Here is a 27,467-nt window from a genome sequence, read left to right on the forward strand (position 1 = left end):
TTAAAAAACAACCCTGATATGTCAGAATTTATGCTTTCCTATATGAGTTGTGGTTTAATCAGTATTTAATCAATGTCTAAAGGAGACTCAATGAGAATATTGAAATGATTAAAATTGATACTAAACATATTTGAGGTCATCTTGGGAGTTGACAGCCAGGTAGCAGGGAGCAAATATACAGGCTCACTCAGGATATTTTAGAGTTTGAGGTTAAGCCTGAGAGGTAGCATTTATCAATTCTGCCCACATTCATTGTTTGAACTCAATCTCAGGACCCTACCTAACTTCAGGGAGGCTGGCTGAAGTATTTTGGCTGTGTACTCAGGAATAAAAAGGAAAGAGTTAAATGCATGATGTATCTACTTTTGAGCCGGTTGCTGCAACCAGGAGGTGATAGTTGTCAGTTTTGCTTCTAAGGATTTAAAGTTAATAACGATTTTGAATAATGGTCACATGGCAATTGCCATTAAGTATTTTTTAATAGTTACAATAAAAATTCATGGACTTCCCAGGTGGCGCAGTGATTAAGAATCCGCCTGCCAATGCAGGGGACATGGGTTCAATCCCTGGTCCGGGAAGATCCCACATACCGTGGAGCAACTAAATTCATGTGCCACAGCTATTAGCCTGTGCTCTGGAGCCCTTGAGCCACAACTACGGAAGCCCACGTGCCTAGAGCCCATGCTCCGCAGCAAGAGAAGCCACCACCATGAGAAGCCCATGCACTGCAATGAACAGTAGCCCCTGCTCGCCACAACTAGAGAAAGCCCATGCACAGCAACAAAGACCCAATGCAGCCAGAAAATAAAATAAAATAAGTAAATAAAAAAATTCACATTTGGGACTGTCCAATATAGAATTGGGTAGTATAAAATAATGTTTATTCTTAATGCTGATTAATATTTTAAAATTTCTTGTAGGAATTACATTTATAATACTTAGCAAGAAGATTATAAATATTTAAAACTTACAAATAAACTACATACAAATCATTGTTATGCTAATCAAATAACATGTATATTAAAATACTTACATTTTACTAAGGGTTTACTATACACTTGGATAAAGTTGTTTTTTTCCATAGAAAATAATTTTGTAAATTGTTTTTACTGATTTGTACTATCTTAACCCTTGGTTAGCCTGAAGTTGTGATTTGTTGCTTGGATAAAGTAGTATATTCACATTAATTTTATAACTTGTCCTTTGAGAAATAGATATAATCTATTCTAGGAATGGTTAGTATTACAGACGTAACTATATAATTAAATATGAAATAAACAAGAGAATTATGAGGCAGTATAATCACAGTTCACTCCCACTTACCATGTTCTTCAGTGACTGTGCCCCTTCACAACTGCTTAGTCTTTTTGTTATCACGTTAAAGGACATTTTTTACTTGAAAATTGTGTATAATATGTTTAAAATAGTATTACTAGGGAATTCCCTGATGGTTCAGTGGTTAGGACTTGGCGCTCTCACTGCCAGGGGCCCAGGCTCAGTCCCTAGTGGGGAACTAATATCCCTCAAGCCACACAGTGCAGCCAAAAAAAAAAATAATTAATTAATTAGTATTACTAAAACGTGTTTCACTTTTGATTCTTTCAGGCCTATGGCATGTCGGCATTGCCTTTAAATCTGATAAAAGGCACTAGAAGTGCTGCTTATGAACGTCTGGAAAACACTGAAGACATTGAAGAAGTGGAGCAGCACATCCAAACAATTAAATCAAAGGTGAGTTGATATTTTATTCTAATCGGGGAGCATTAAAGTGCTTTGTCTTTGAGCTGCTTTCTGTTGTGACTTAGACATTGGTAAGCTCATATTTTGACACTGTTTGAGTTTTTGTGCGACATATAACCTTAAATAACCGAATTTTTTAAAATTGTCTTCTGTGAAATGTAGAACACTAACAGTATGCGAATTTTTATCAGTGTTCTAACAGCTAAAACACAAAAGTTCAACTTACGTATGATCAAGACCTTGCTAGTTCCCAGCTATGCTGATTCCATGTGCAATATCAGATTTCACTGTATCACTTATGTTAAAGCTTTATGTGCTAGTTGAATAAGATAAGATTATGTATAACCACTTGACAATTAAATATACTGCTAAAAACATCATAAAATTTTTCTTCCTCTATCACCTTCAAGTAACAGGTAAATCTTATTTATGGAACATGGAAAAAGTGGAAAGTTTTCTAAATTATTCTGTTAAACTATCATAATCCTGATACAGAAACCAGGTGGTAATAGCACACAGAAAAGAAAACAGTTTATATTACTGGTCTCTCTTACGAAAGTACAGGCAAGTAATTTAATATAATAAAAATATTACTAATTTAAAAACTATGTTGTATTAAGATAATATTTCATAATTATCAAATTGGGTTTATCGTAGGAATGCAAGGATGATATGTTAGAAAATAAAGTAGTTTAACATATTAAGAATAATGAGAAACATAAACATCTTAATAGATGCCAAAAAGTATTTGGTAAGAGTCAATTGTAGTTACGATGTTTAGAGAAAAGCCTCAACAAATTGAAAGAGAAGTTACGTAGCAAAGGAAGGCTACCGTGAGCATCATAGCTAATGATGAAAGGAATATTCTCATTAAAGGCACATATAGGACAGTGATGTTCATGTCCTGCTGTCCTGTTCCTGGAGGTCCTAGTCAGACAGGAAAGATCGTAGGTGTAACTGTGGGAGGGAGAGGAGAGAAAAGGGGAAGTAACTTTTGTAATTTGCAGGTATCATCTACCAAGAAAATCTGAAAGAATCAACTAGCAAACTAATAGAACTAATAACAGTTCATCAAGGTGCCTGGATACAGATGTACAAAATCATTCACCAGGTGGAGGATGTAATAGAAAATGATCTCATTCACAGTAACTGCAAACTATAAAATAATAAGAAATGTCAGAATCTTCCTGGTGGAAATTATAAAATTTATTGAAATACATAATAGAAGACTGAAATAAATGGAGAACTTCATCCATTCCTAATTGGGAAGATTCAATATTGTAGAAATGACAATTTTCATAAATTTAGGTGGAAATTCAATAAAGTCTTTAAAGGTAAAAAATGAAATTTTCATAAACCTCCTACCATATAATAAAATAGGTTCAGAATTTAAATCACATATAACATTTACAAAACATTAGGAGAAAGTGAAAATAAAATTATATTTTGGTATGTAGAAGACCTTCCTAAACAAGACTCAAAACCTGAGTGCAAATTAAGAAATTGGTGAGTTTTAAATTTTTGTGTTTTTAAATTTATGTGTCAAAAAAAGTGGCACCCAAAAGGAATTTAAAGAACCAACAGTAATATGAGAGGAAATAAGCTGCAGTACCATAGGTGATGTATACCAGGCATCTGCAGGTCAGCGAGGAGAAAGGACAGCAATACATAGAAGTAATGAACAAAAGTCCTGAATAGACACTTTACTGAAGGAGAAATTAAACTGTTCAGTGAAAATATGAAATGATGCTTCAGCTCATTAGTAATGAGTAGGTTGAGTAAGATCCCAGTTTGCGTGGGACCTGAGGAGTTTTCTGGAACATGGGACTTTCAGTGCTAAAACCAGGATGTTGGTAATTAGAGCAACTCAGTATTCTTTTTACCTTTTAGAAGTCTTTAAAATTTTACCTTTGTCAATTGTCAATGAGAATTTGAGACTAGGAATACTGTTTGTGGGAATATAAAATGTACAGCTTTTTTAAAAAAACTGAACATTGTCACATGTGCTTGTACACACAAACATGTACCTTTTAATAATTCAAGTTGAATGCAACAGTTCACGCCTAGGAACCTATCTTATTGGATTGTACATATGCACTTGTACCCAGGTAAATAAGGATATTCATGTCCCTGCCCCCTCAAAAAGGAAAATTATCTAAGTGTTCAAAAATAAGGTATTTGTTAAATTAAAATATCATGCTATAATGTGCTGTGCAGTGATGAAAAGGAATGAGGTGGATTTATATAGCTTAGAGAATATGTCTTATGAAATCAGTTTAGACTTTCTCAGTGTCAATTCTGGCTCTACTGATTGGGCATGTATTAATATCTGTGGGCCTTATTTTCCTCATCTAATAAATGAATAAAATACTGTTACCAATCTCAAAATTTTATTCTAAAGATTTAAAGAGAATAAATGTAAAAGAACAGATCAGTTTTAGGCATAGGAAATGTTAGCTATCATGTAAAACAAAAACCATAAGTATATTTACATAGAGGGACACATGTAGATACATAGATACATGGAGGGGGGGCCACTGAGGGTGGTATGAAGGGCAGCTTTTACATTTCACTTTTTTTCTGATGAAGGATATTATTTATATACCATGTAGCTACATTTTTTTTCCCCAAATGAAATAATTGGTTGACTGCTGGGTATCTCTCCTGGTGTCTGTCTGACCACAATTATTCTCACATTGGTTTAGACAATTGACAAAGCACAGTGGGCCTTCATCCCTCACTCCACCAGTGCTTCACCAAATAGGCAGATAATTTGGGCTTGTTTTCAGTGGACCCTTAAATCAGTTTACTAAGAAAGTTTTTTCCTGAAATAGGGAAAGCCAGCAGCGAAATAAATCTACGTTGTTGGTATCCTTTTGATATTAGAATGGCAGTTTTGAGAAAAATTGTGTAGTTAAAATATAAAGTACTGAACCCTTCTCCTACCACACGCTTGAAGTGTTGTGGCCTGGATCTGTCTTCTGGAGGGAAGTGTTTTGTTCTTCTGGTCTTCAGAAAATACCCTCTGTAAGATTCCTTTTTGGGAGATACAATTTGTTAATAAGCAGTGTGCTTGACTTAAAGCAGTGAAGACAGATATAGTCTGGACCAGCAGCATCAGCATCTCCTGGGAATTTGGCAGAAATGCAAATTCTAGGCCCCACCCAAGACCGAACTAAGTCATGTTCTGTTGGGGTAGGGTCTATAAACCTGTGTTTATCAAACTGTTCCATTGATTGTTATGCATGATGAAGTTGGGAAGCAACATGATAAGGAAGAGGATGGCTGCTTCCAGAAGAGCATGGCAGTGCCATTGTGTAAAGAGATCTCTGTGACCATGTACATCTCTCTATGAAAAGGTATCCATGGGCTGTCTTCACTAAGTCTGTTATTTCAGATTGAGGCTGCTCCGGGCTGTGCTGCAGAGCACTGTGTGGTGTGTCTCCCAACATCCTATTTGAAACTTGGTAGGGATTTTAACATTCTAATTAGCTGATGTTTTTACACTTTTAAAGTGTCCCAGGAATTCCCTGGCTGCCCAGTGGTTAGGACTCCGCACTTTCACTCTCGAGGGTGCGGGTTTGATCCCTGGTCAAGGAACTAAGATCCCACAAGCCGGGTGGTATGGCCAAAAATTTTTAAAAAATAAAAATAAAACTGTCCCATGTAAATATTTTCTTGGTCCTTCCATAAAAGCAAACAAGTTTACATTCACCTTTTTAGTATTTAGCAGTTGTCTTATTGTTGTGGTTTATTATTGTAGCCAGTTGAACACACTTAGAGGCAGGGGAAGTTCAAGTGGGAAGGTGTCACTCAGACACCACGAGAAAGGTACTGCTCATGGTTACAGTAAATACCAAATGAAAATAGATGAGAATTATCTGTTGGATAGGTTGGCAAAGAAAACATGACTCATTTGCAAATGTACTTGGAGAATAAGAAAGTGCCAGTTCTTAGTTGTTATAAAAACCTATGCACGCCACATACTAGTATTGCATCTCTCTGCTGGTGTTTGAATGAGGAACTGAGAAGCATCAGCTCAGGTAACACTGTAACACAATCATTTGACCAAAAGGAGAGGGAGCATAGGGCCAAATATGTTAAGATAAGGGATAGGATGAGGGATTTGGGGGTGAAGGAAAATAATTGAGCAAAGAACTTAAAGTGCCTCATAAAAAGGGTGTTTTTAAAAATATTTATCTGTCTCCACATAACTTTACCATATACGGTATTTGGAAAGTAGGGATCAAAAAGAAGTTCAACATTAAATGTACACACATCCACATCACATTTTGACACTGATCTTGGTTCAGAGATGTGTATTTTCACATAGAAGTTGTTGTGTTTTTTCTTTTTTTTTTCAGGCTCTGAATTTGCCTGAAGAATCAAATCCAACCTGAAATTTTTGTTGCCTGATGTGCTAAATCTGATGGATACTTTATTAAGACCTTAATGGTAAAAAATTGTTTTATTTTGTTCTGTTATTTGCAGAGCAGAGATGGTCGACCTTTGCCAGCAAGAGATAAACGTGCCTTAAAACAATTTGAAGAAAGGTTACGAACACTTAGGAAAAGAGAGAGACACTTAGAATTCATTGAAAATAGCTGGTGGACAAAATTCTGTGGTGCTCTGCGTCCCCTGAAGGTAAATAGAGTTTTACAAAATTACACCGTCACTCTTCCAAGTTTACGTAGTACCTCTCAGAGAGATTGCCTTCTCCTTGTGAGGCATTGCAGCAGGGTACTTACAAACATGGGTTTCACAGTTAAAATAATCTGGTTTTGAATCACAGCTCTGATGTTCGGTAGCTTAGACACAGTACTTAATTAACCTCTCTGAGCTTCATTTACTCATATGTAATGTCAGTATTATAACAGAGGTTTTGGGAAATTTAAATTAAAATATAGTTAAGTAATGTAGTGTGCTCCTAGTTTTACAAGTGTGTACCTTTCTATGGGAGATCTGGGATCCATATTAGACCTCTTCCATTTAGATAGATTTCGATATTCAACTTGAAACTTTCAGTAGAATTTGCTTCATTATGAGGTGTCCTGTTTGTGGAAGTATGTAAAAAGGTATTAAGATGGAAAACCATTAATTCCCCCCCCCGCCCTTTTTTTTTGAAACCATCATTTGCCAGCCTTGAATTCTTCAGACTGTGGTCTTCCTCTTATAATTCAAAAGGAAATGAGGAAATGCACTGACTGCTTACCCTAAAAAGCTCCTCTTTTTAAAGAGTTCTTCAAAAATGTATCATAATCAGTTAGATCTCCTGTGTATCACCTTTTAAACCTGTTAGAATCAGTTTTTTTTTAAAGACTTACCCCAGCCCCTTTTCCCAAGGTGATTGTCTTCATAGCACCAAAGGTATGAAGAAACCCTGCTCACCTTAACTTAATTCCAAATTGTTTATATAGCTTCTTTATAAATGTTTATAACCTGGTCGCTAACATTAGCTGCCTTATTTTAAAAATGCTTTATGCCGTTTCACTTTCCTGTGTTTAGAGGGACTTTCAAATCAGCTTTATTAAGTGTACAGATTGATTTCACCAAATGTAGGTATGTAGAAACAGATGATCCACATCACTACAGAAAGCTACTCTGTGTCTTCCCCTGCCCCGCTGAGCTCAGACCCCAAACAGCCACTGACATCCTTCTGTCATTGAGGTTTAGTTTCATGTGTTCTCTGGAATCTTGGCGTATAGTCTCTTGGCTTTTAGTCACTGGCTTCTTCGGCTCAGCACAGTGCTGTTGAGATTCATCTCTATTACTGCATTTCTCTTCAGTGGTTCATTCTGTTTTCTTGCTGAGTAGCATTCCGATGTGTCTGTGTCACAGTTTCTCCACTCACCTGCTGGTGGGGATTCAAGTTGTTTCCAGTTGAAGCTATTGTGATTAATGCTGATGTGAACATTTGTATACCAGTCTTTGTGTAGACATCCACACCTTCATTCATTTTTCTTGAGTAAATACCTAGGAGTAGAATTGCTGGGTCTAATGTTTAATATATATTTTACTTTATTATAATAAGTGAGGTTTTTTTTCAAAGTGGTTGCACCATTCTGCATTCCCACAGCAGCATGATATTTCCAGTTGTTTCATATCCTTGTCAACTCTTATATTGTAACTGTTTGTAATAGTTATTCTAATGGGCGTGTCATAGTATCTCATTATGGTTTTGATTTGCATTTCCCTGGTAGCAAATGATATTGAGCATCTTTTTGTGTTCTTATTGGCCATTTGTTTATCTTTTCTCAAAGGCCTGTTTAAATGTTTTGGCCACTTTTAAAGTTAGGTTTTTGTTTTATGAGTGAGTTACAAGAATTCTTTATATGTTCTGAATCAAGTATTTTGTCAAATATGTGTATCCTGAAGGTTGTCCCCTAGTTTATGGCTTGCTTTTATGTTGTCTCAGCACTGTCATTCAAAGAGATGTTTAAGTATTTATAGAGAACATTTTCTTCTGTGTTTCTTCTAGATGATAGTTTTAGTTAGCTCTTATATTTTAGGTTTGTGGTCCATTTTAAGTTAATTTTGTGGAATGCTATGACTTAGGGGCCAAACTTTATTTTCCATGTGGCTATCCGGTTGTTTCAGCATCATTTTTTTGTTTGATTTTTGCTTTGTTTTGTTTTGTTTTGTTTTTGGAAAACTATCCTTTACTCGTTTAATTTCCGTGGTACTTCTGTCTAATCAGTTGATTGTATGTATGTATATGTGGGCCTGCTTTTGGACTCTCTTCCATTCCATTGATCTGTATGTCCTTTTGCTAAAACTTGATTACTGGAGCTTTATAATCAGTTGTGAAACCAAGTAATGTAAGTTCTTCACTTTTGTTTTCCTTTTTCAATATTGTTTTGGCTCTGCTAGATCCTTTGCATTTCCTTATAAATTTAGAATTGACTCATAACTCCGCAAAACACCCAGTGAAATTTCTATCGGGATTACTTTGAATCAGTAGGTAAATTTGGGGAGAGTTGTTATCTTCCAATCCATGAACATAATATCTTTCCACTTATTTATGTTATCTTAGATTTCTCTCAGTGGTGTTTTGTAGTGTTCAGTGTAGAGATCTTGCAAGTATTTTGATAATTTATACAACTATCTTCATTTATATTACACATTATTTTGTTTAGTTTCAGTTCTCAATTATTCTGCTGGTATGTAGAAATTCATTTTTGTACATGATCTTGTATCATGCAACCTGGCTAAGTTATTAGTTCTAGTAGCTTTATTATAGATTCCCAAGGAATTTTTATATACATAATTATATTAGCTGCTAGAAGACAGTTTTACTTCTTCCTTTCAAATATAAGGTTTCCGATTTTTTTTTCTCCTTATTGCACTGGCTAAAATTTCCAGTACAGTCAGTTTACGATTTATTCCTTTTGTTATATAAATGTTTCATCCTTGAATATTGTTCGGAATTCTTACCTGTCTTTCTGTTATCTGGTTCTAAGTTAAGATAGTAGGGAACATTTAGGATTAGTTAGTAGTAGTCATGCCTAATGGAAAACTCTGAGCATGCAAACTTACTGTTAAGTAATCGAGGGTTTAACATGAACTTTTCTTACATGAAATATGAGAATGATTTATTATCCATCACTTCTGTGTTTGTGTACAGTTGATATAATTCAGCAATGGGAAGCTGTGCTATTCGTGCTTCTCATACATTAGTATCCAGGTGGTCCTAGTGGGAGTGGGCGACAGGTCTTCTCCCCACTCTGCTCTGCTCAGCCATGCTGGAGGTTCTTTATCACCTCTGAGAAACTCCTGATGCAAAATTTCTTTAAAGTTATGTTCTGTCTCAAAATTTTGTGGTAGTATTGCCTTTTATTCTGTGCTATATATAATCCATGTTTGTTTTATCATAGAGTGCACTAAATTACACTACAATTTACCATTTTTTATGAGAAAATTTTTCAATTCTTTTCCATAAGAGTAGCTTCTCCCTTCCCCCAAGATGCCTGTTGAATCTTGTGATTGCACATTTCCATGATTGCCTAGAATACGTGTGTCTCATTTCAGAGGCAAGGGGTTTCAGAGCATGGGCATTTCTGTCATATACGTCTGGTGTTGAGTCCTTGCTCTTATCCTTACCAGCTGTGTAAGTTCTTGTTACTTTATCTTGTTACTTCACTTCAGTTTTCTCATCCATATAATGGAATTATGTACTTATTTTTGTTATGGGAAGTAAATGAAATAATGTATGCTGTGCCTTTTGATGTCAACATCTCAGAAAGTTGCTATTGTTATAGTTCTATATATAGGGTCTTTCATCTTCTTGAATACTGCCATGGAACTCAAGGAAGAAGATTAGTTTTCAGTTGAAGACACTTATAAAAATAAGCATCTAATTAGAATAAGCTAATGGGTCCTTAAAACAGCATTTATGTGTAATACTGAGCACATTTCTAAGCATAGAGTCTAATCTTCATTAGACACTTGATTAAACTTGCCCCTGACAGATAGATGTACAACTAATTGTCCTGGGTAACCTACAGATCCATTAGATTTTAAATAAAACTTGAGATTTTACTATATATACACCTATTTATTATATTTATACATCTTATATTTATATAATAAGTTATAAATTCATGTCCATAATTATATCACATTTTTTTCAGACTTTTTGTTTTGGTAAAATATATATACCGTACAATTTATCGTTTAAACTGTTTGTCTGTGTAGCAGTATATACATTCACAGTGTCGTGCAGCTGTCACCACTGCCCATTTCCAGAACCTTTCATCATCCTAAACAAGACATTCAACAGTAACTCTCCACTCCACACCTCCAGACCCCTCCGCCCCCCAACTCAGATTGGGACTTGAACTCACAGGCCAGGACTCAAACCCAGCCAAAACTCAGATTGGGACTTGAGCCCACTGTCTTTTAATTCAGATTACACTCCTGGTCTCAGGACTTAATGAAGCTCAGGTTCTTCATGTCTCATCACAGAGAGAATTCAGTGAGAGACAAAGTGATAGGTAAGAAGTGGATTTATTTAGAGAGATACACATTCCATAGACAGAACTCAGTCGTCTCAAAAACCGAGAACAGCCCTGGGAGAAACACACTCCACAGAGTGTGGGCCATCTCAGAAGTTGAAAGTCCCTGAAATATGGCATGGTTAGTTTTTATGGGCTGGGTAAATTTCATAGGCTAAGGAGTGGGAGGATTATTCCAACTGTCTTGGAGAAGGGGCGAAGATTTCCAAGAATTGGGCCACCGCCCACTTTTTGACCTTTTATGATAGGCCTTGGAATTGTCATGGCATCTGTGAGTATCGTTTAGCTAATGTATTACAATGAGCGTATAATGAGGCTCAAGGTCCACTGGAAGTCTAACCAGGTTATGTTGTATCCAGTGGCTCTGTCATTCTTTTCAAGGTTGTGCCCTGCCCCCTTCCCTCCTGTTTCACCCCTGCCCACCTTACATCCCCTAATGACCTCTGTTCTGCTTTCTGTCTCTCTGAGTTTTCCTATTCCTATTCCTGTTATACCTCATATAAGTGAATTATATGTCCTTTTGATCTGGCTTATTTGACTTCACATGACGTCTTCAAAGTTCATCCATGTTTTTGATGTATCAAAATTTCATTCCTTTTTAAGGCTGAATAATACTAATTTTGTTTTTCCATCCATTTTTTGTTTATCCACCCATCTGTTGGTAGACGTTGCAACTTTTGGCTATTGTGAATAATGCTTCCAAGGTAATTGGCATACAAGTATCTGAGTCCCTTTCATTCTTTTAAGTGTATACCTAGAAATGGGATTGCTAGATCTTGTGTCAGTTCTAGTGTAACTTTGAAGAATGTACAAACTGTTTTTCACAGTGGCTACACCATTTTACATGCCCACCAGCAATGCACAAGTGTTCCAACTTATCCATATCATTTTCAGCGCTTATTTTCCTTTGTTTTGGTAATAGCCAACCTTATGGCTGTGAAATGATATTTCATTGTGGTTTTCATTTGCGTTTCCTTAATGATTAGTGACACTGAACATCATTTGATTGTTGGCTTTGTATGTTTACTTTGGAGAAATGTTTATTCGAGTTTTTTTGTTTTTTATATATTTTTTAACATTCTGAATGTTACTCCTTATCGGAGCCGTGATTTGTAAATATTCTCCTATTCTTGGCTTGTCTTTTCCTCTGTTGATAGTGTCCTTTGATACACAAAGATTTTTAATTTTGATGATGTCCAGTCATTTTTTCTTCTGTTCCCTGTGTTTTTTTGGTTATATCCAAAGTAATTGCCAAATCCAATGCCATGAAAATTTTTCTTAAGAGTTTAATAGTTTTAGCTTTTACATTTAGATCTTTGATCTACTCTGAGTTAACTTTTGTATATGGTAAAGGGTAAGAGTCTGACTTCATTCTTTTGCATGTGAATGTCCTTTTCCCAACACCATACTTTAAAAAGACTGTCCTTTCCTCATTGAATGGTCTTGGCACCCATGTCAAAAATCATTTGATCATACGTGTGAGGGTTCATTTCTGGAGTCTTTTCCATTGGTTGTATGTCTGTCTTTATGCCAGTACCATACTGTTTTGATTGCTGTGGCTTTGTAGTAAATCTTGAAATGAGAAAGTGTGAGTCCTGTAACTTTGTTCTTCTTTTTCAAAACTATTTGGCTATTCAGGGTTCCCTGAAATTTCCATATGAATTTTAGGATGGATTTTTCTGTTTCTGCAAAAAAAAATTGTGATTTTGGTAGGGATTGCATTGACTTTGTAGGTCATTTTCAGTAGTGTTGTCATTTTTAATGTATTATTAAGTCTTTCAAACCATAAATATGGTATGTCTTTCAATTTATTTATGTCTCCTTTAATTTCTTTCAGCAATGTTTTGTAGTTTTCAGTTGTAGGGGAGGAAAAAATTTTCTTCTACCCTCATGGGCTCTTCCGTCTGGTCTAAGAATTAAATTGACATAAGACAGATTAACAGGAGAAAATCAAACAAGAGTTTAACAACATGTACACGTGGGAGAGACTAGGGAGAACTGAATAACTCACCAAAACAGCTGAAATCCTCTCCTTAAACACCACCTTCAGCTCAAGACAAAGGAGGGTATTGGAAGTGGTGGTTTGGATACAGGAGGGAGGAAGGCAGTTCACATGGAGATGGAAAAGCAAGTGTTTGGTGAACAAGTGTTTGCTGGGCAGGCAGAGAACACAGAGTGACAGACATCTCTGGTGACAGCTCTATTCTGGGAACGGGCCCTTCATCTAAATTCTTTAGGCAGCTGGGGGGCGGGGGTGGTGGTAAAAAGAAAGACTTTCGGAGTCTTCTGTTTCTTAAAAATAATTAGCCTAGATTAATCCTCATGCCAGAGAGACATGTTTTCTGGTGGCAAAATTTTCCCTCCTAGAATTGTATATGAGTAAAATATATAAGTATTTTGCTTCCTTGTTTAAATTTCTTCCTAAGTGTTTTATTCTTCTAGATACTTGTTTACAGTATGAAATTTAAGTAGTTGCCTTCTGCATTGAGAAGAGTGTATAAAGATTTGGTCATCCCTCTCTTTCACCCTTACAAATGGAGATTTCCTTTATAAATGTAAATATCTCTTAAAAAAAGGGTAACTTCTGTTAGTTTTCAGAGCTTCTGTGTCTGCTGTTTCTTAAAAATAATCAGCTTAAAATAATTCTTATGCCAAAGAGGCATATTTTGGGGTGGAGAATTCTGCTTCTCTTTACCAGTAACATTATGGTATGGATATGGAAATTCATGTAAGAGTAAACCCACTTGTAAATGACCTAACCTAGCTTTACATTGGTAACAGAAGTGAAGCTCAAGTGCATAGAAAATCTTGGACTGGGTCTTGGAAATCAGTAACAAACATAACCTTGTTTGTTATGTGTTTGTGTTTAAGAACAACTTATATACTGTTGATTCACTGATATTGAACTCAGGACCGACAGCAGTATAACTCATGCATGAACAAAGCTAACATGTGTTTTCTCAGTAATCATAGCCTTCTTAGTCTTAGGAACTAGACAGCACTTCAGCACTATGCATGGGGGCTATTTTAAACAACAAAAGTACCAACAAAGAGCACAAAAAGGCAAAGAATGTAGCACTAAATAGACCACTTACAGCGTACTTGTTTACAGTAAGAGAGCCAAAACAAGAAAGCAGAATGTTGCCGGGTCCAACCTCAGCTGGGAACTTGAGCATCAGGTGACTTAGAATTTTCACCACTCTGCGTGTATCTGCAAAAGACCACCAGATGCCACAAGTAGTGATTTTAAGGACATAAATAAATTTTAGTGAGCAGTGGGTTTGCAAATGCAGAATCTGTAAATGGGAATAAACTGTGCTTATAAGTAGAAACAACAACAACAACAACAAAAACCCGAAATCCAGCAGGTTTTCTCTCCAGCTCCTACCACAAAACTTTGTGTTAAACAAAGACAATCTGGGAAAAAAATTGCATGGTAGAGAGAAGAGGAGATTTGAAGGTGGGCCTAAGATTGATCTGAAATCCCCAAAAGTTAGGTGAAATAATCCAGTCACAAAAAGACAAAGCCTGTATAATCCCACTTATATGAGGTATCTAGAGCAGTCAGATTTTATCTGGAGACAAAAAGTAGAATAGTGGTCTCCAGGGTTGGGGGGCAGGAGGTATGGGGAGTTGTTCAATGGGTACAGAGTTTCAGTTTTGCAAGATGAAAAGAATTCTGGAGATTGGTTGCACAACAGTGTGAATGTATTTAACACAACTAAACTATACACTTAAAAATGGTTAAAATGGTAAATTTTATCTTATTTGTATTTTACCACTATTTAAAAAACAAAAACAGAAAACAGAAATGGCCAAAAACAAGGTAGAAGTGAAGAAAGTTGAACTCAGAGGGAAAAATGAGAGGAAAATACACTTAATTTCAGCAATGAAAACAAAATTACAGGGTGTCCAGAGGAGAATAGAATCAAATAAAATTTAGTAAAGAGGGGTGGGGTGGGAGGGCTTTGAAGAAAGGCAGAAAGATAACAAAGAGAAGGAAAACAAGATGAAGTAAAAGGGATCAGAAAAAGAGTGTTAAAATAAAAGACAAAGACAAACTACATGTGTGTAGTGGTTTCCATGCAGTAGCAAAACAAAACAAATTAGCAGAATATTTAAAGGCATAATCCACCCCCCCAACACCTAAAAATAAATAGACATGAATCCACATGTCGTGAATGTTCTAGTTCATGAACAGACACGAAATAGCCACTTTGTACCTGGAAACATTTATGTGCACTTTCCTAGTAAAACTGACCTCAAAATTAAAGAAAAATCCTCAAGATTTCCAAGTAAAAAAAATCAACTCACAAAGGCAACATTATTAGACTTAGACTTCTCAAAAAACATACAGAGCAACGGAGGAACATTAAAACAAACAAAAAACCCTCAATGAAAATGTATGAATTGTCGACTGAAAAAAAAACATACAGTGTGAGAGCTGTGAGTTAAGTTTTGTTTGGGGCAAAATGAGGACTGTAGCCCCGGAGACAGCCTCGCAGGTGGCTCTGAGGAACTGCTCCAAAGGGGTGGGGGGAAGGGCAGTATGTATGTGATTTTAGTGGAGGGGGTACCCGCGGTCAGGCACACGTTTTGGCAGAAGGTTTGCTGCTAGTCAGGAGGAGCAGACGCCACCGTTAACGATGTTAGTGCTTTTCTGGATATGAGGACATGCAAGAATCGGGCTTGTAAAGTTGTTTCCTGAAAATATCTAACTATCTGAAGGCCTGTTCTGCCGGTTTTTCCCAGAGCACAGAGGGCCTCACTCGTAGTCTCCGCCCTGGACTCCTTTCAGGGGGTGTTGAAGGTCAGCGGCTGCAGCGTTTGTGACTTGGTCCTCGTAGAAGCAGATGGCAAGTGCCAGTTTTTAGTGGGCAGAACCAAGGAATTTATATTTAGCCAAAATAGCCTTTAGAAAAACAGTTTTTAAACATTTAAGAACTCGGGATTCTGTACCCATAAGCTCTTTTGAGAAATCCACTAGTTGCCAAACTTTGACCAGTTAAGAGGTGAGAAGGTGAACATCAGCAAAGGAGTAACAGTGAGCATGTAGTATTGCAGATCTATGAAGAGAAGGTGTGGGCTAGGGCAGAGAATAAGGCACAGGCATATGTGCTGACAAATAGAAATGATGTAGTTAAGAGGGGAGAGAAAGAAGATAGAATTTCTCATAGATTACTGTGTAGGCAACAGGTAGGAGTTGGACCCGTAAAAACAAATAAATTATTTAGTAAAGCAATGAGTAAGAAAATGGGGGCTAAGGGCACTTGAAAATTTAAGTACACTAGGACAAAAATATAAACCTTCTTAATAAAAAAGAACTAAAAATCAAAAATGTGGAATTCACATTAACTGAAGAAAGAAACACAGGAAATATACACATAGTTATCAAACAACGAGGTATTTTCAGGACGAAAGGTGTTAGTCATATCAATAAATGTGAATGGAACTAATTCACTATTAAAAGAAAAATTTTAATTTTCCTCAGAAAGTAGGATATAACTATATACTATTTAAAAGAGATACACCTAAAACAGTGATTCACAAAGGCTAAAAATACGTGTTGAAAGAGATACTGAACAAATGGAAACAATAAGAAAGCAGGTAGTCATCTTGCTATTAGACAAAGTAGAATTCATGCCAAAAAACATTAAATCCAACAAAGAATACTGTCACTTTTTGTGATAGACAGAATGCCTCTCCCCACCCTGCTGATGTCCACACTCTAATCCCTGAATTGTTGAAAGGGACTTCAACATTTTGCAGATGCAATTAAGGTTATAGATTTTTAAATATAGAGATTAGCCTGGATTATCCGGATGGGCCCAATCTAGTAGCACGAACACTTAAAAGCAGAGAACTTTCATGACTAGAGTCAGAGATGCGCTAAAGTGTAGGAAAGAGACACTCAGAATGTAAGACTTGAGTGGCCATTGCTGATTTGGGGATGGAGGAGATGTGAAAAGGAATGCAAGCCCCTCAAGGATCTGAGAGGCTCCGAGCTGATAGCCAGCAAAGAGACAAGACCTCAGTCCTAGGACCTCAAGGAGTTGTATTCTGTTCTTCAGACTTGATCATCTCAATTGATTTATCAAGTTTAAAGATTCTTTTCTTCTGACTGCTCAAATCTGCTGAACTTTTCATTTTGTTTTCTAGTGAAATTTTTGTTTCAGTTGTGTTTTTCATCTTGAGAATTTCAGTTCATTTATTTTTTATAATTTCTATCTCTGTTGATATTCTATATTTGGTGAAACATTGTTCTCATAATTTATTTTAGTTCTTAAGACATGCTTTCCTTTAGTTCTTCAAACATATTTAAAATAGTGGCTCTGAAGTTTTTGTCTAGTAAATTCAGCATCCTAAAGGACTTCTCAAGGACAGTGCCTAGTAAATTTTTTCTTTTCTGTATTAGTGATACTTTCTTACTGCTTTGCATGTGTCTTAATTTTTGCTGTTATTAAAATCTGGGAAATTTTAAAGAATATAATGTAACTCTGGAGATCATATTCTGCCCTGGATTTGCTGTTGTTACTCTTTGTTGTTGTTTGTTTAGTGACTTGTGAATTAATTCTGTAAAGTCTGTATTCTTTGTCGTATGTAATCACCAAAGTTTCTGCTTGGTTAGCTTAGTTAACGATTGGACAGAGATTTTCTTAAACACCTAGAACCAGTAAGTCTCCCAGTCTTTGCTGAGGGCGCTGTGTGTAAGTGGAGACGTGACTTCAACACCCAGGCTGGCACTTACAGCTCTGCCTTTTCCTGTACTTCCTGCTCGTGCAGACAGAGCTTCACAGTCGACCAGAAGTGGGTGTTTAGGCCTCTCCTATCTTTCCTGAGCATACACAGGGCCTTCTTCATTCCCAGGAGTATGTGGAAACTTTTCAGAGCCCCCATGGACATCTCATTCCCTAGGTCTCCATTTTAACCTTTTTGGTTAGTTTATTTTTTGCCTGATATTGACTAGCTCTTGTGGCCATGAAGTTTGTTGGTTGCCTGTAATTTTTTGACAGACACTTCTGGTGAAAAGGAATTTTTGCACTTTGTGAGTTCCCATTCAGGTCAGACACAGTCTTGCAAATGGAATCTTCCATGGACCTACCAGGTGGGTCAAGTAATGGCAGTTCTCTGGGAAGGACACTCTGAAAGAGCTCCAGCCCCTTTCTGCTTTTGTAAGTGGCTGCCAGGCTTATTATGGCTTTTACAGGCCATCTTTTGAGGCTCCTGTGCACAAGAGAGGAGGGATTGGTGCTAGAGCAAGTCAGAATGCCACAGTGCTCTGTGCTCTTACTGAGATTCAGCTGTTTTTCTTGAATACATGTTCCTGGATTGTTGTATGCCTTTGGTTAATTTCCAGAGTGTTGAAAAAGTTGATTCTGACAACTTATGCCAGTTTCCTCATTGCTTTGGTGGGGGGGGGGGGGATTTTCAGAGGTTCTTATTTTGTTACCTTTACTAATGTCATCTCTTTGGATTTTTATTTCAACATTGACATTATAGCTAGTGTGAAATATGTAGCATTTAGGTCAACCCGGGGTGGTCACCACTGACATGATTCTGGAAGTACTAACTTAAGTTCGCGTATATAAATATATACAGTTTCCCTGATCTTTATAAAACATTTATCTTTTTAAATATTTTTTCTTTGTTTTGTTAACTAGCTGTGATTAAACAGTCTAACTCTGGGTCATTGATCTCAACAGACTGGGAAAGTGGTTAAGGATTTTCTTTTCTTCTCTTTGCTTTGCTTTGCTTTGCTTTGCTTTGCTTTGCTTTGCTTTGCTTTGCTTTTCCTCCCCCAAAATGGGCATCAAGGGAGGGGAATGTTAATTTCTCATGCTATCTCTGTGTCATGTTCCTCTGCTGCTCATTGCCAGTTGGAGGTTGTACTACCTCATGCTATGAGCTATTTCTTATCAACAGGCTATTTGGAAGTAATATATTTCCTCGGTGTAAGGATGTTGTCTCCAGTTCACCTAAGCATCAAATATGGTGCTCAAACCTAGTAGAAAAAGATTGTGTACGCTCCTTTATACCTGCTACTAATAAACTTCTGTATACATGCCTAGAATTATGTACTAAATTATTGTATATTAAATTAAAATGCATCTTAGGTTACTTTTTTTAGATCATTGTCATATACTGGCAACTCGTATTGAGAATAATGGTTTTGTGTTTTTAAAGCAACTTTCAAAAGTATATTTTAATGAATTTTTTTTTAATTTTTGCTTTTAGATCATTTGGGGAATATTTTTCATCTTAGTTGCATTGCTGTTTGTAATTTCTCTCTTCCTGTCAAAGTAAGTACAGTAGACACATTTTCTAAAGCGCTTACACACATCCTGTGAGATTATACATTTTCCATGCTGAATTCCATTAGTGTAGCCTATTCATCTTAAGTAGCTATTTTACTTGAAGTGTTCTACAGCATTAACTCAAAGAATGACTAAAAAGGCCCAATAATAGACAGTACTTCTTTATTCTGTATCAATTGAACTATATCTATAAAATATTTAAGTGAGGTTTAATTTGTTGTCCATGGTCTTCTGTGACTCAGTTGAGTCTACGTGCTTACGTTATGTTGATATTCTTTCTAACTTAACTGAAAATATGGTGGTATAATATATAAATTCACTCTTTATACATTTTTTTTTGTTATAGCTTAGATAAAGCTCTTCATTCAGCTGGAATAGATTCTGGTTTCATAATTTTTGGAGCTAACCTGAGTAACCCACTGAATATGCTTTTGCCTTTACTACAGACAGTAAGTTAAAAAATCAGTCATTTTATACCGTAGCAAACATTCTCACACTCTGTGAAATTATTATCTTGACAGACCTATTAATACTAGCAATATATGCTTGTGTCCTCTGCTGATTGGCTTTTTATTTGCATATAACTTCTACATTGATATGTTGCTTTAGAAATTATTGTACTGATGTATTACTGAACTTTTATGTTGTACATAATTTGATTTGGGGATACATTATAAAACTTGAGATAAACTTTTCCAAGCACTTCCTGTTTTTACTTTTTAATGAAGTCTTTTATTCCATATATAAATGTAATTGTTAATTTGTTATAGGATTTTTCTTAAGATAATGATACTGAAAAATTTGATAATAGTTTGGTAGTTTGGTAATTATTTCTTGGAGGATTTTATTTATTTTTTTGTATTATCATAGTAGCCTGATAAGGGTTGATATTTTAGACATTGTCAAATATGAACAATGAAGTTTCAGTTAATTTTATGTGACTTTTACAGTTCTTGTTGTTTGTGTATTAAGTTCAATTTTATCTTTTTTTACAGGTGTTTCCTCTTGATTATATTCTTATAACAATCATTATTATGTACTTTATTTTTACTTCAATGGCAGGGATTCGAAATATTGGCATATGGTTCTTTTGGATTAGAGTGAGTATATGTTACAGTATCATTTTGATTTTTTTTCATCATTTTGTGCATAATCTCTATTATTGTAAATTATCTTAGGTTTATAAATATCTTGATACCAAAAATGGTGGAAATACTAGCTTTCCCCCACTTCATGTTAACGTAAAAGTGCTTTTTATCTAGAGCAGTGGTTTTCTTTTTTTTTTAAATTATTATTTATTTATTTATTTATTTATTTATTGGCTGTGTTGGGTCTTCGTTGCTGCATGCAGGCTTTCTCTAGTTGTGGCGAGCAGGGGCTACTCTTAGTTGCGGTGCGGTGGGCTTCTCATTGTGGTTGCTTCTCTTGTTGCGGAGCTCAAGCTCTAGGTGCGCAGGCTTCAGTAGTTGTGGCTCGCCGGCTCTAACCTGCAGGCTCAGTAGTTGTGGTGCACGGGCTTAGTTGCTCCACGGCATGTGGGATCTTTCTGGACCAGGGCTCAAATCCATGTCCCCTGCATTGGCAGGTGGATTCTTAACCACTGCACCACCAGGGAAGTCCTAGAGCAGTGGTTCTTAAACGGGGCAATTTTGCTCTCCCAGATACATTTGACAATGTCTGGAGATGTTTTCAGTTGTTATAACTAGGAGGCACTCCTGGCATCTGTTGGTTAGAGACTAGGAATTCGGTTAAACATCCTGCATTGCACAGGGCAGCCTCCCACAACAAAGACTTATCCAGCCCAAAGTGTCAATAGTACCAAGGTTGAGAAGCCCTGTTTTAGACATTCTATTATTTTCCTTAGTGTTTGGCTGCATGGAAACACATTGAAGCACAACTGGATACACTGTAGCTCAAAAGATGAAGTGAAAGATTACTGTATGTTTGGAGAAAGGGTTATTTTCTTCTTAGACTCATTTTGATATAAATTAAGAATTTTAAAATGAAATACATCATCTTCATACTTCCAGCTCTGGGTAAAAGGCAATTAAATAGTGGTTTGAACAAAAATTTTTAAAATCTAGCATTGCTTCAATAGCTCAAAAACATCAAGTCTGATGTCTCTGGATTCCTCTTGGCTTCTTCCTCATGATTGTGGTGTGGCTGCTTCAGCCCCTTTTATCCTGTCCATGTTACATAAGGAAAAGGGAGCCAGGAGGAGGGGTGATACTTACATCAAAAAGCAAGGCTTTCCCGGAAATCCCAGGCAAACTCCTTTCCTTTTGATGTTTAATGTTATATCACTACCAGCCACTATTAGGCATAAGGAAGCTGGGAAATGCACGTTTTTAGGTGATCACATCCCATCCAGAATTGGAGTCCTATTACTTTTTATATTGTACTACAATCTAGTAATAAAACAGGGAGGTGCTATCTTAGTTGCTAGAATAAAAGTGTGCTCTGCCATTGCAATGAAGCGTGTCACCAGGCTCCTTGCATCTGTTACTACATGTTTTAGTTTCCCTCCTGTATGGATACATGTGAAAATAGCTGTAGTCAGATGATCATAAATTACCATAAAAACTAGATTATTGTTTTATGGTAGAGTGTAATATGAGGATATTGTATTTCATAGAAATGAGTATTTAAAACGTGATATCTGTCCTCGTGAAGTAATATTATATAAAACTCAAATATATTACTAATACTTATAGTTTAAACTCCTCTAGTCTTTAGATAGAATTAGAAGTAGTTCACAGTTCTTCTTAGCTCTATGAACTTCTTTTTTTTTTTTTTTTATAAATTTATTTTATTTACTTATTTTATTGGCTGTGTTCGGTCTTCGTTGCTGCACACAGGCTTTCTCTAGTTGCATCGAGCAGGGGCTACTCTTCATTGTGGTACGTGGGCTTCTCATTGCGGTGGCCTCTTGTTGCAAAGCACGGGCTCTAGGCGCATGGGCTTCAGTAGTTGCGGCACATGGGCTCAATAGTTGTGGCTCACGGGCTCTAGAGTGCAGCAGGCTCAATAGTTGCGGTGCACGGGCTTAGTTGCTCCGTGGAATGTGGGATCTTCCTGGAGCAGCGATCGAACCCGTGTCCCCTGCATTGGCAGGCGGATTCTTACCCACTGCGCCACCGAGGAAGTCCCTCTATGAACTTCTAACAGATGCTATTACATAATGAGTTTAGACGATTTTTCTGAACCAGACTGTGTGAATATTAATACATTCTCTAGGTCTTGAGTTTTTAAAATAAACATGAATCTAAACCTAAAAGCTTTACAGGGAAAGAATTGTCTTTTTTATTCTTTTTTAATTATCTGGAAAGATTAGGAATTTTTAGTATTTATTTTGGGAAAGAGAAATGGTTGATTGAACTGTGTTCACTCCCCTGACAAATGAGCGGGACTGGGAGCCTCCGTGTGAAGCGTGTCGCTGTGTTTCCTCTCTCTAGCTGTATAAGATCAGGAGAGGCAGGACCAGGCCCCAGGCGCTCTTGTTCCTCTGCATGATCCTTCTGCTCATCGTGCTCCACACCAGCTACATGATCTACAGTCTCGCTCCCCAGTACGTTATGTACGGAAGCCAGAACTACCTGTTAGAGGTAAGTGCAAACTTTAAAAAAAGTCATTATTTTGATTTTTTAAGCACAGTGATATCTAAAAACAAATTCTAATTTGTGAAAGCTAACATAAAATGTTAGCTTATGAGATTAAATTTAATATTGCTAAAACTAGTTTTTCATTCCATTGTTGGGCGTATTTACATTTGTTTCATACAAGTCTTTTTAAAAACTACACTGAATTTCATCATGATTATTCCTTAAATGGATCCCATGGTGCCAAGCTACTGAGCTTTATCTCAGCACTTTGCTGCAACTCATAATATTTACTCTAAAATAATATTTTAAATAAGTTTATTAGTTTGACTCCTCAAAAAGTTTTGGTGCGTAAAAAAATATGTCTACTTGTTGGTACCATAAATCCCATAGGAGAGACTTTATAAATGTTTTATTTGTAGGTCACTGTGCTTTCTCTTTAACATGATAGGGATCCTCTTATTTGTTACACTGATATCTTGGTGTTGATATTTCAAAAGCCAGCTGGGATTCCTGGTTGTAACTGGAGAGTTAGTTTGAATTTTTTGACAGTTTAGAATATTTTGACCATATCTAATTCGGCCTTTGTTTAGTTTCCTTTTCCTAAAATATCTCTTGCTCTACTTCTTAACAATTCAAATCAAATCCATGTTTCAGGGCCCAGTTCAGACCTTACTTTAATGGAGTCTTTCATTATTAATCCTGTCTGCCCAGATACTTCCTCCATTCTTTCTCTACTTTAACATGTAATTAAGAACTAAAAAAAAAACCTAACAAACACATCAAACCCTTAATCAATACTATACATAATATTGCTAAGGATTGAAAAGTTCATTGAAGAATATTAAATAACAATGTCAGTGGATCAAAGATAAGGCACACATGAAAACAGAGGTACACGAATAAACTGAGTTGGGAAAACAGTTCTGGAAGATCACCTTAATAATTTTTCTCATTTCTTAAACCTTTTATTCTCTTCTTGCCTTATCCCCTGCACCTAGTTCACTAGGTCATCTTACGAGGCATTCTTCTATGAATAAATAAAATAAGATCATGCTTTTCATGGATGAAAGGTATTTTTTTCTTATTCCACAGTGGAAAAGTAAGGGCTGTTTCTCTGGTCAGAAGCTCTGTTGTTCAACACAGGGTCTAAAGATTTGTTTCAGGAAAGCCCTAAATTTACCATAAATTTACCATAAATCTTTTTCTAATTGCAATTTTATGTAAAATTTACCTTTTAGAATAGTAGCTAGATGTAGTTTAATAGGAAACAGAGTATAAAGTTCATAATGTGATTACTTTTTAATCAAAATATATTTATTAATATAATATTTACATTTAACTATATCTTCATCTTTCAGAACAATGTAACTTATGATGCCCGTAAAGGCAATTCAACTTCCGTGCCAAAGAGATGTGATGCAGATGCCCCTGAAGGTAAAGCAGCTTTTATCACCTGTCTTAGAATTTATATCTAATATATCTATATTCTATCACCTTAGAATTTATGACTCTATAAGAAAAGACTTGTCTTCCGTTTTGGTGTCTTAATCATTTGATGCATTTGTTTTACAATGTAGTGACAAAGGAACTTTTAGCGAGAAGAAATTGATATCTTCAATAGAATTTCTTGATGATGTAATGATTTCTACTAGGGAAAGGATCATTATAAATTAGTTACTTTTGAAGAACAAAAGGTAGTTATTTATCACATTTACTAGTATAGTAAGAAATCATTCTTAAATGACTTTTTGTTGTTGTTCTTAAAAAAATCAAGAGAATTTTGGTAGAATCTGTAATTTTTAGGACTGAGACCAAAAGTACCTATGATCTAGGACAACTTTTAATCCATCCAGCTCTAGTCACTTTAGTTAATAATAATAATGTTAATGATGACAGCAGTTAACTTTTAAGAACGTGTAATTTTGTTCCAGACACTGTGCTAAGTATTTCATGTGTTTTCTGACAAAAGCTCTGAGATCCTGTGCTCTTAACCTCTGTGAATTTTGAGAATCTTTTTTTTCCGCTATTTTCTGTGTGCAAAGATGATTTTCCTTTGAATATTATACTATTCTGTCCTGATTAAGGATTCCAGGTTGATTCTTTAAAGATTTGCAAAAAATTTTTTCTGCTTTTGCCTTCAAAATGCTTGTATTTTAGGGTAAAGTAATATGTCAAATACAGTATATTTCTTGATAAATCATTCAGGGGGACCATTATGAAAAAGGTAAATGTGGAGTTTTTTAGCAGGGTCAACTCTGGAATGTGATAGAGTAACAGGAATAGGTACTGAATACAAGGCAGCACAGTGGAAGAAGTGATGAGCTCTACCTGGAGAGCACTGTGGGGTAGTGGTTAGAGAGCAGGGCCTTAGAAAGGGGAGAGCAGAGCTGCCTCTCGGGGTTAGGGAAGAATTTACCTGGTATGTGCATCAAAGGAAGGCTGTTTCAGGCAGAGGGACAAAATGCGCAAATAGAATCATCTTAAACTGTAAAGCTTTGTGTTCAGATGAGTTTAAAACATTGTTATTGTTTTGTTTTTTTTAATTATGGGGGTGTAGGGGGTCAGAGGAGGGAGGAAGTGGGATTGCAAAGTTAGGACTCAAATCACAAAAGGTCTTGGAGAGAATCTAAAGAGCCAAGTAAGAGTTTTAAAGAAGGAAGTTGAAATTGTGGCCTGGTTTGTTTTCAGTAACTTAAACAGAGAGAGAATGGATTTGAGAAACTGAGACCAGAGCATAGAAATAGGTTGGGAGAGGTTGCTGGGCGGAGCTGTGAATAGGAATCCAGGAGAGATGCTGAAAGTCTGAAGTAAACAGTGGTCTTGAGCATGTGAAATGAAGAAAAAATTGAGAGAATTTCTGCTGGCTTGGATCTGAAGCAGTGGCAAGGGAAACATTCTAGAATGGCCCTCAGTTACTGAGTGATGTGGTAAATTTTGGTATCACCAAGCTGAGATAAAAATAGGTACTAAGATTGAAAAATACAGGAAATGATTAGTTGACTTGAGATATCTCAGGGACCTTGAGGTGGAGATTTCATGGCAGTTGGATGTTTGCATAATGAACTCAGAAGGTAGAGAGTGAGGAGCATAGAGGCCAGGGCTCAGAAGAAGATGGTTATCCAGGGGCAGGCAGGTGAAGGAGATGTGGGGAAGGGGGCTGGAAAGAGGTGGGAGAAAAGTTAATGACAGGGGTAGAAGCTAAGTGCACTGAATAAAAAGGGATATAAAGCCGTGGCTGAGTTTATATTCTTCCTAGAATTTCTTCATAGAGATTGAGAGGGATTGGATGGAAACTGGAGAAGGCGTGCAAGGTCAGGGGAGAATTTTTTTTTTTTCCTTTTTAAATGAGGAGAGACTTCAGGGATGATGGAATGGAATTAATGGAGCAGGAGAAGTTGAAGAAAATATCAGAAAGTATGAATGATGGGCCAGTGCTGTCCTGTTCTGGAGGAGATGGTATTTAGAACAGCAAAGACTGAATACTTTAGCTAGACGGAGGGCTACCTCTTTCTGTAGAGCAAGGAAGGAAGCAACAATATGGACTCAGAGACTAATTTCTTAGTGAGGGTGAGCAAGACGTTCTGTATGATTGTTTCATTTTGTTGTGAAGTTTAAGTTCAGTCATCTGCTGAGAATTGTGTGGGCCATTGGGCACAGAACTGAAGAAAGTGGCAAAAGTTTAGCTAGGTGAACAGAAGAAGGATACAACTGAAGATAAGTTAGTGATAGATAAAATATGTCAGGGGCCAGTGATGAAATTATCTATCTGTATTTTTGTTGAACAAATCTGACAGCCTAGGCTGTCTGGGAGGGTGGGTTGAAGGACTGAAGTAGGATGAAAAGCCAAGGACAAGCTGAGAGTTAGAGAATGAGGAGACCAACCTCAGAGTCCAGAGTGCAGGAGAAAGAAGGGAGGATACTGAAACTGGGAGAAAAGAACAAATCAAGAGATGAGACGGAAAAACAAGTAAGGAATAATAGTAAAAGGTTTCTATTATAAATAAATATGACTTGATTTTCCAGTTCTACTTGTGTATTAGTCCCAGATTTTTAACTTTGAAATGCATCCCCCCCCACACACACACATATCAGAAATAGGGTTGATAGTTGAAATGCTTTGGGTTTTCATTTTTAGCCAAGTGAAAATAGAATGTAAAATTACTGTTGATTTGATCTGTAATTTTTTTTTGAGGGCACTGACTCTGAAGATCTAAAATAAGTTCTGTTTCTTAAATTCTTATAGAAGTATTGAAATCTTAGTGAAAAAACAAATCAAAATTTCAAAATTAAGTTGCAATGGTAAAGGAGGCTTTAAAATGCCCCTATATTGCTGAACTGAGTGAATTTGTATGTTGTCAGTCAGTAAGCTTTAGTCAAATGATACACTTGGCCATAACTTTTTTATGAATCACATTCATTATTTTTCTTTTTCAGTCTAATCTAATTTATAGTGCTTTAAATGACCTCCTTTGAACTGTTGAATATTTTTCTAAAACATTTTAGTTGACTTATCCTTTGAAATGTTATTTCGCAGGACAAAAACATACCCTTTAGGTTTGTGGATTTATTTTTCCCAATATTTTTTTTTTTGTTCTCAAGCTAATCTCTAAATGTCAAATTTGCCTGTGCATACTTCGAAGAGGATGGTGGAAATATGATCATTGAATTTGGGGTGGCAGAGTAGATTTTTTAAGAGAATAATTTAAATAAAAATAATGATGGGCTCTAAGATAGCTCTCCTCCCCTAGATTCAAAATTAAGATGGCTCATAAAGAAGATATTAATCCTACTAATTC

At 36.3% G+C, this 27,467-nt stretch overlaps 1 protein-coding gene across 3 annotated transcripts in view; it reads left to right on the top strand.

Moving 5' to 3' along the window:
* LMBRD1 (LMBR1 domain containing 1) overlaps positions 1–27,467 on the top strand; it is a 107,465-nt gene that overhangs the window by 58,605 nt on the left and 21,393 nt on the right. For all 3 annotated transcript variants that reach the window (XM_057738487.1, XM_057738488.1, XM_057738489.1), the window contains 7 exons: positions 1,606–1,731; positions 6,232–6,384; positions 18,990–19,054; positions 19,416–19,518; positions 20,065–20,169; positions 22,525–22,674; positions 24,030–24,105. In XM_057738487.1, coding sequence (XP_057594470.1) covers positions 1,606–1,731; positions 6,232–6,384; positions 18,990–19,054; positions 19,416–19,518; positions 20,065–20,169; positions 22,525–22,674; positions 24,030–24,105 — 778 coding nt within the window. The remainder of the gene's footprint in view (positions 1–1,605; positions 1,732–6,231; positions 6,385–18,989; positions 19,055–19,415; positions 19,519–20,064; positions 20,170–22,524; positions 22,675–24,029; positions 24,106–27,467) is intronic.

This window comes from Hippopotamus amphibius, chromosome 6 (assembly GCF_030028045.1).
Source record: "Hippopotamus amphibius kiboko isolate mHipAmp2 chromosome 6, mHipAmp2.hap2, whole genome shotgun sequence".
Lineage (NCBI taxonomy): Eukaryota > Metazoa > Chordata > Mammalia > Artiodactyla > Hippopotamidae > Hippopotamus > Hippopotamus amphibius.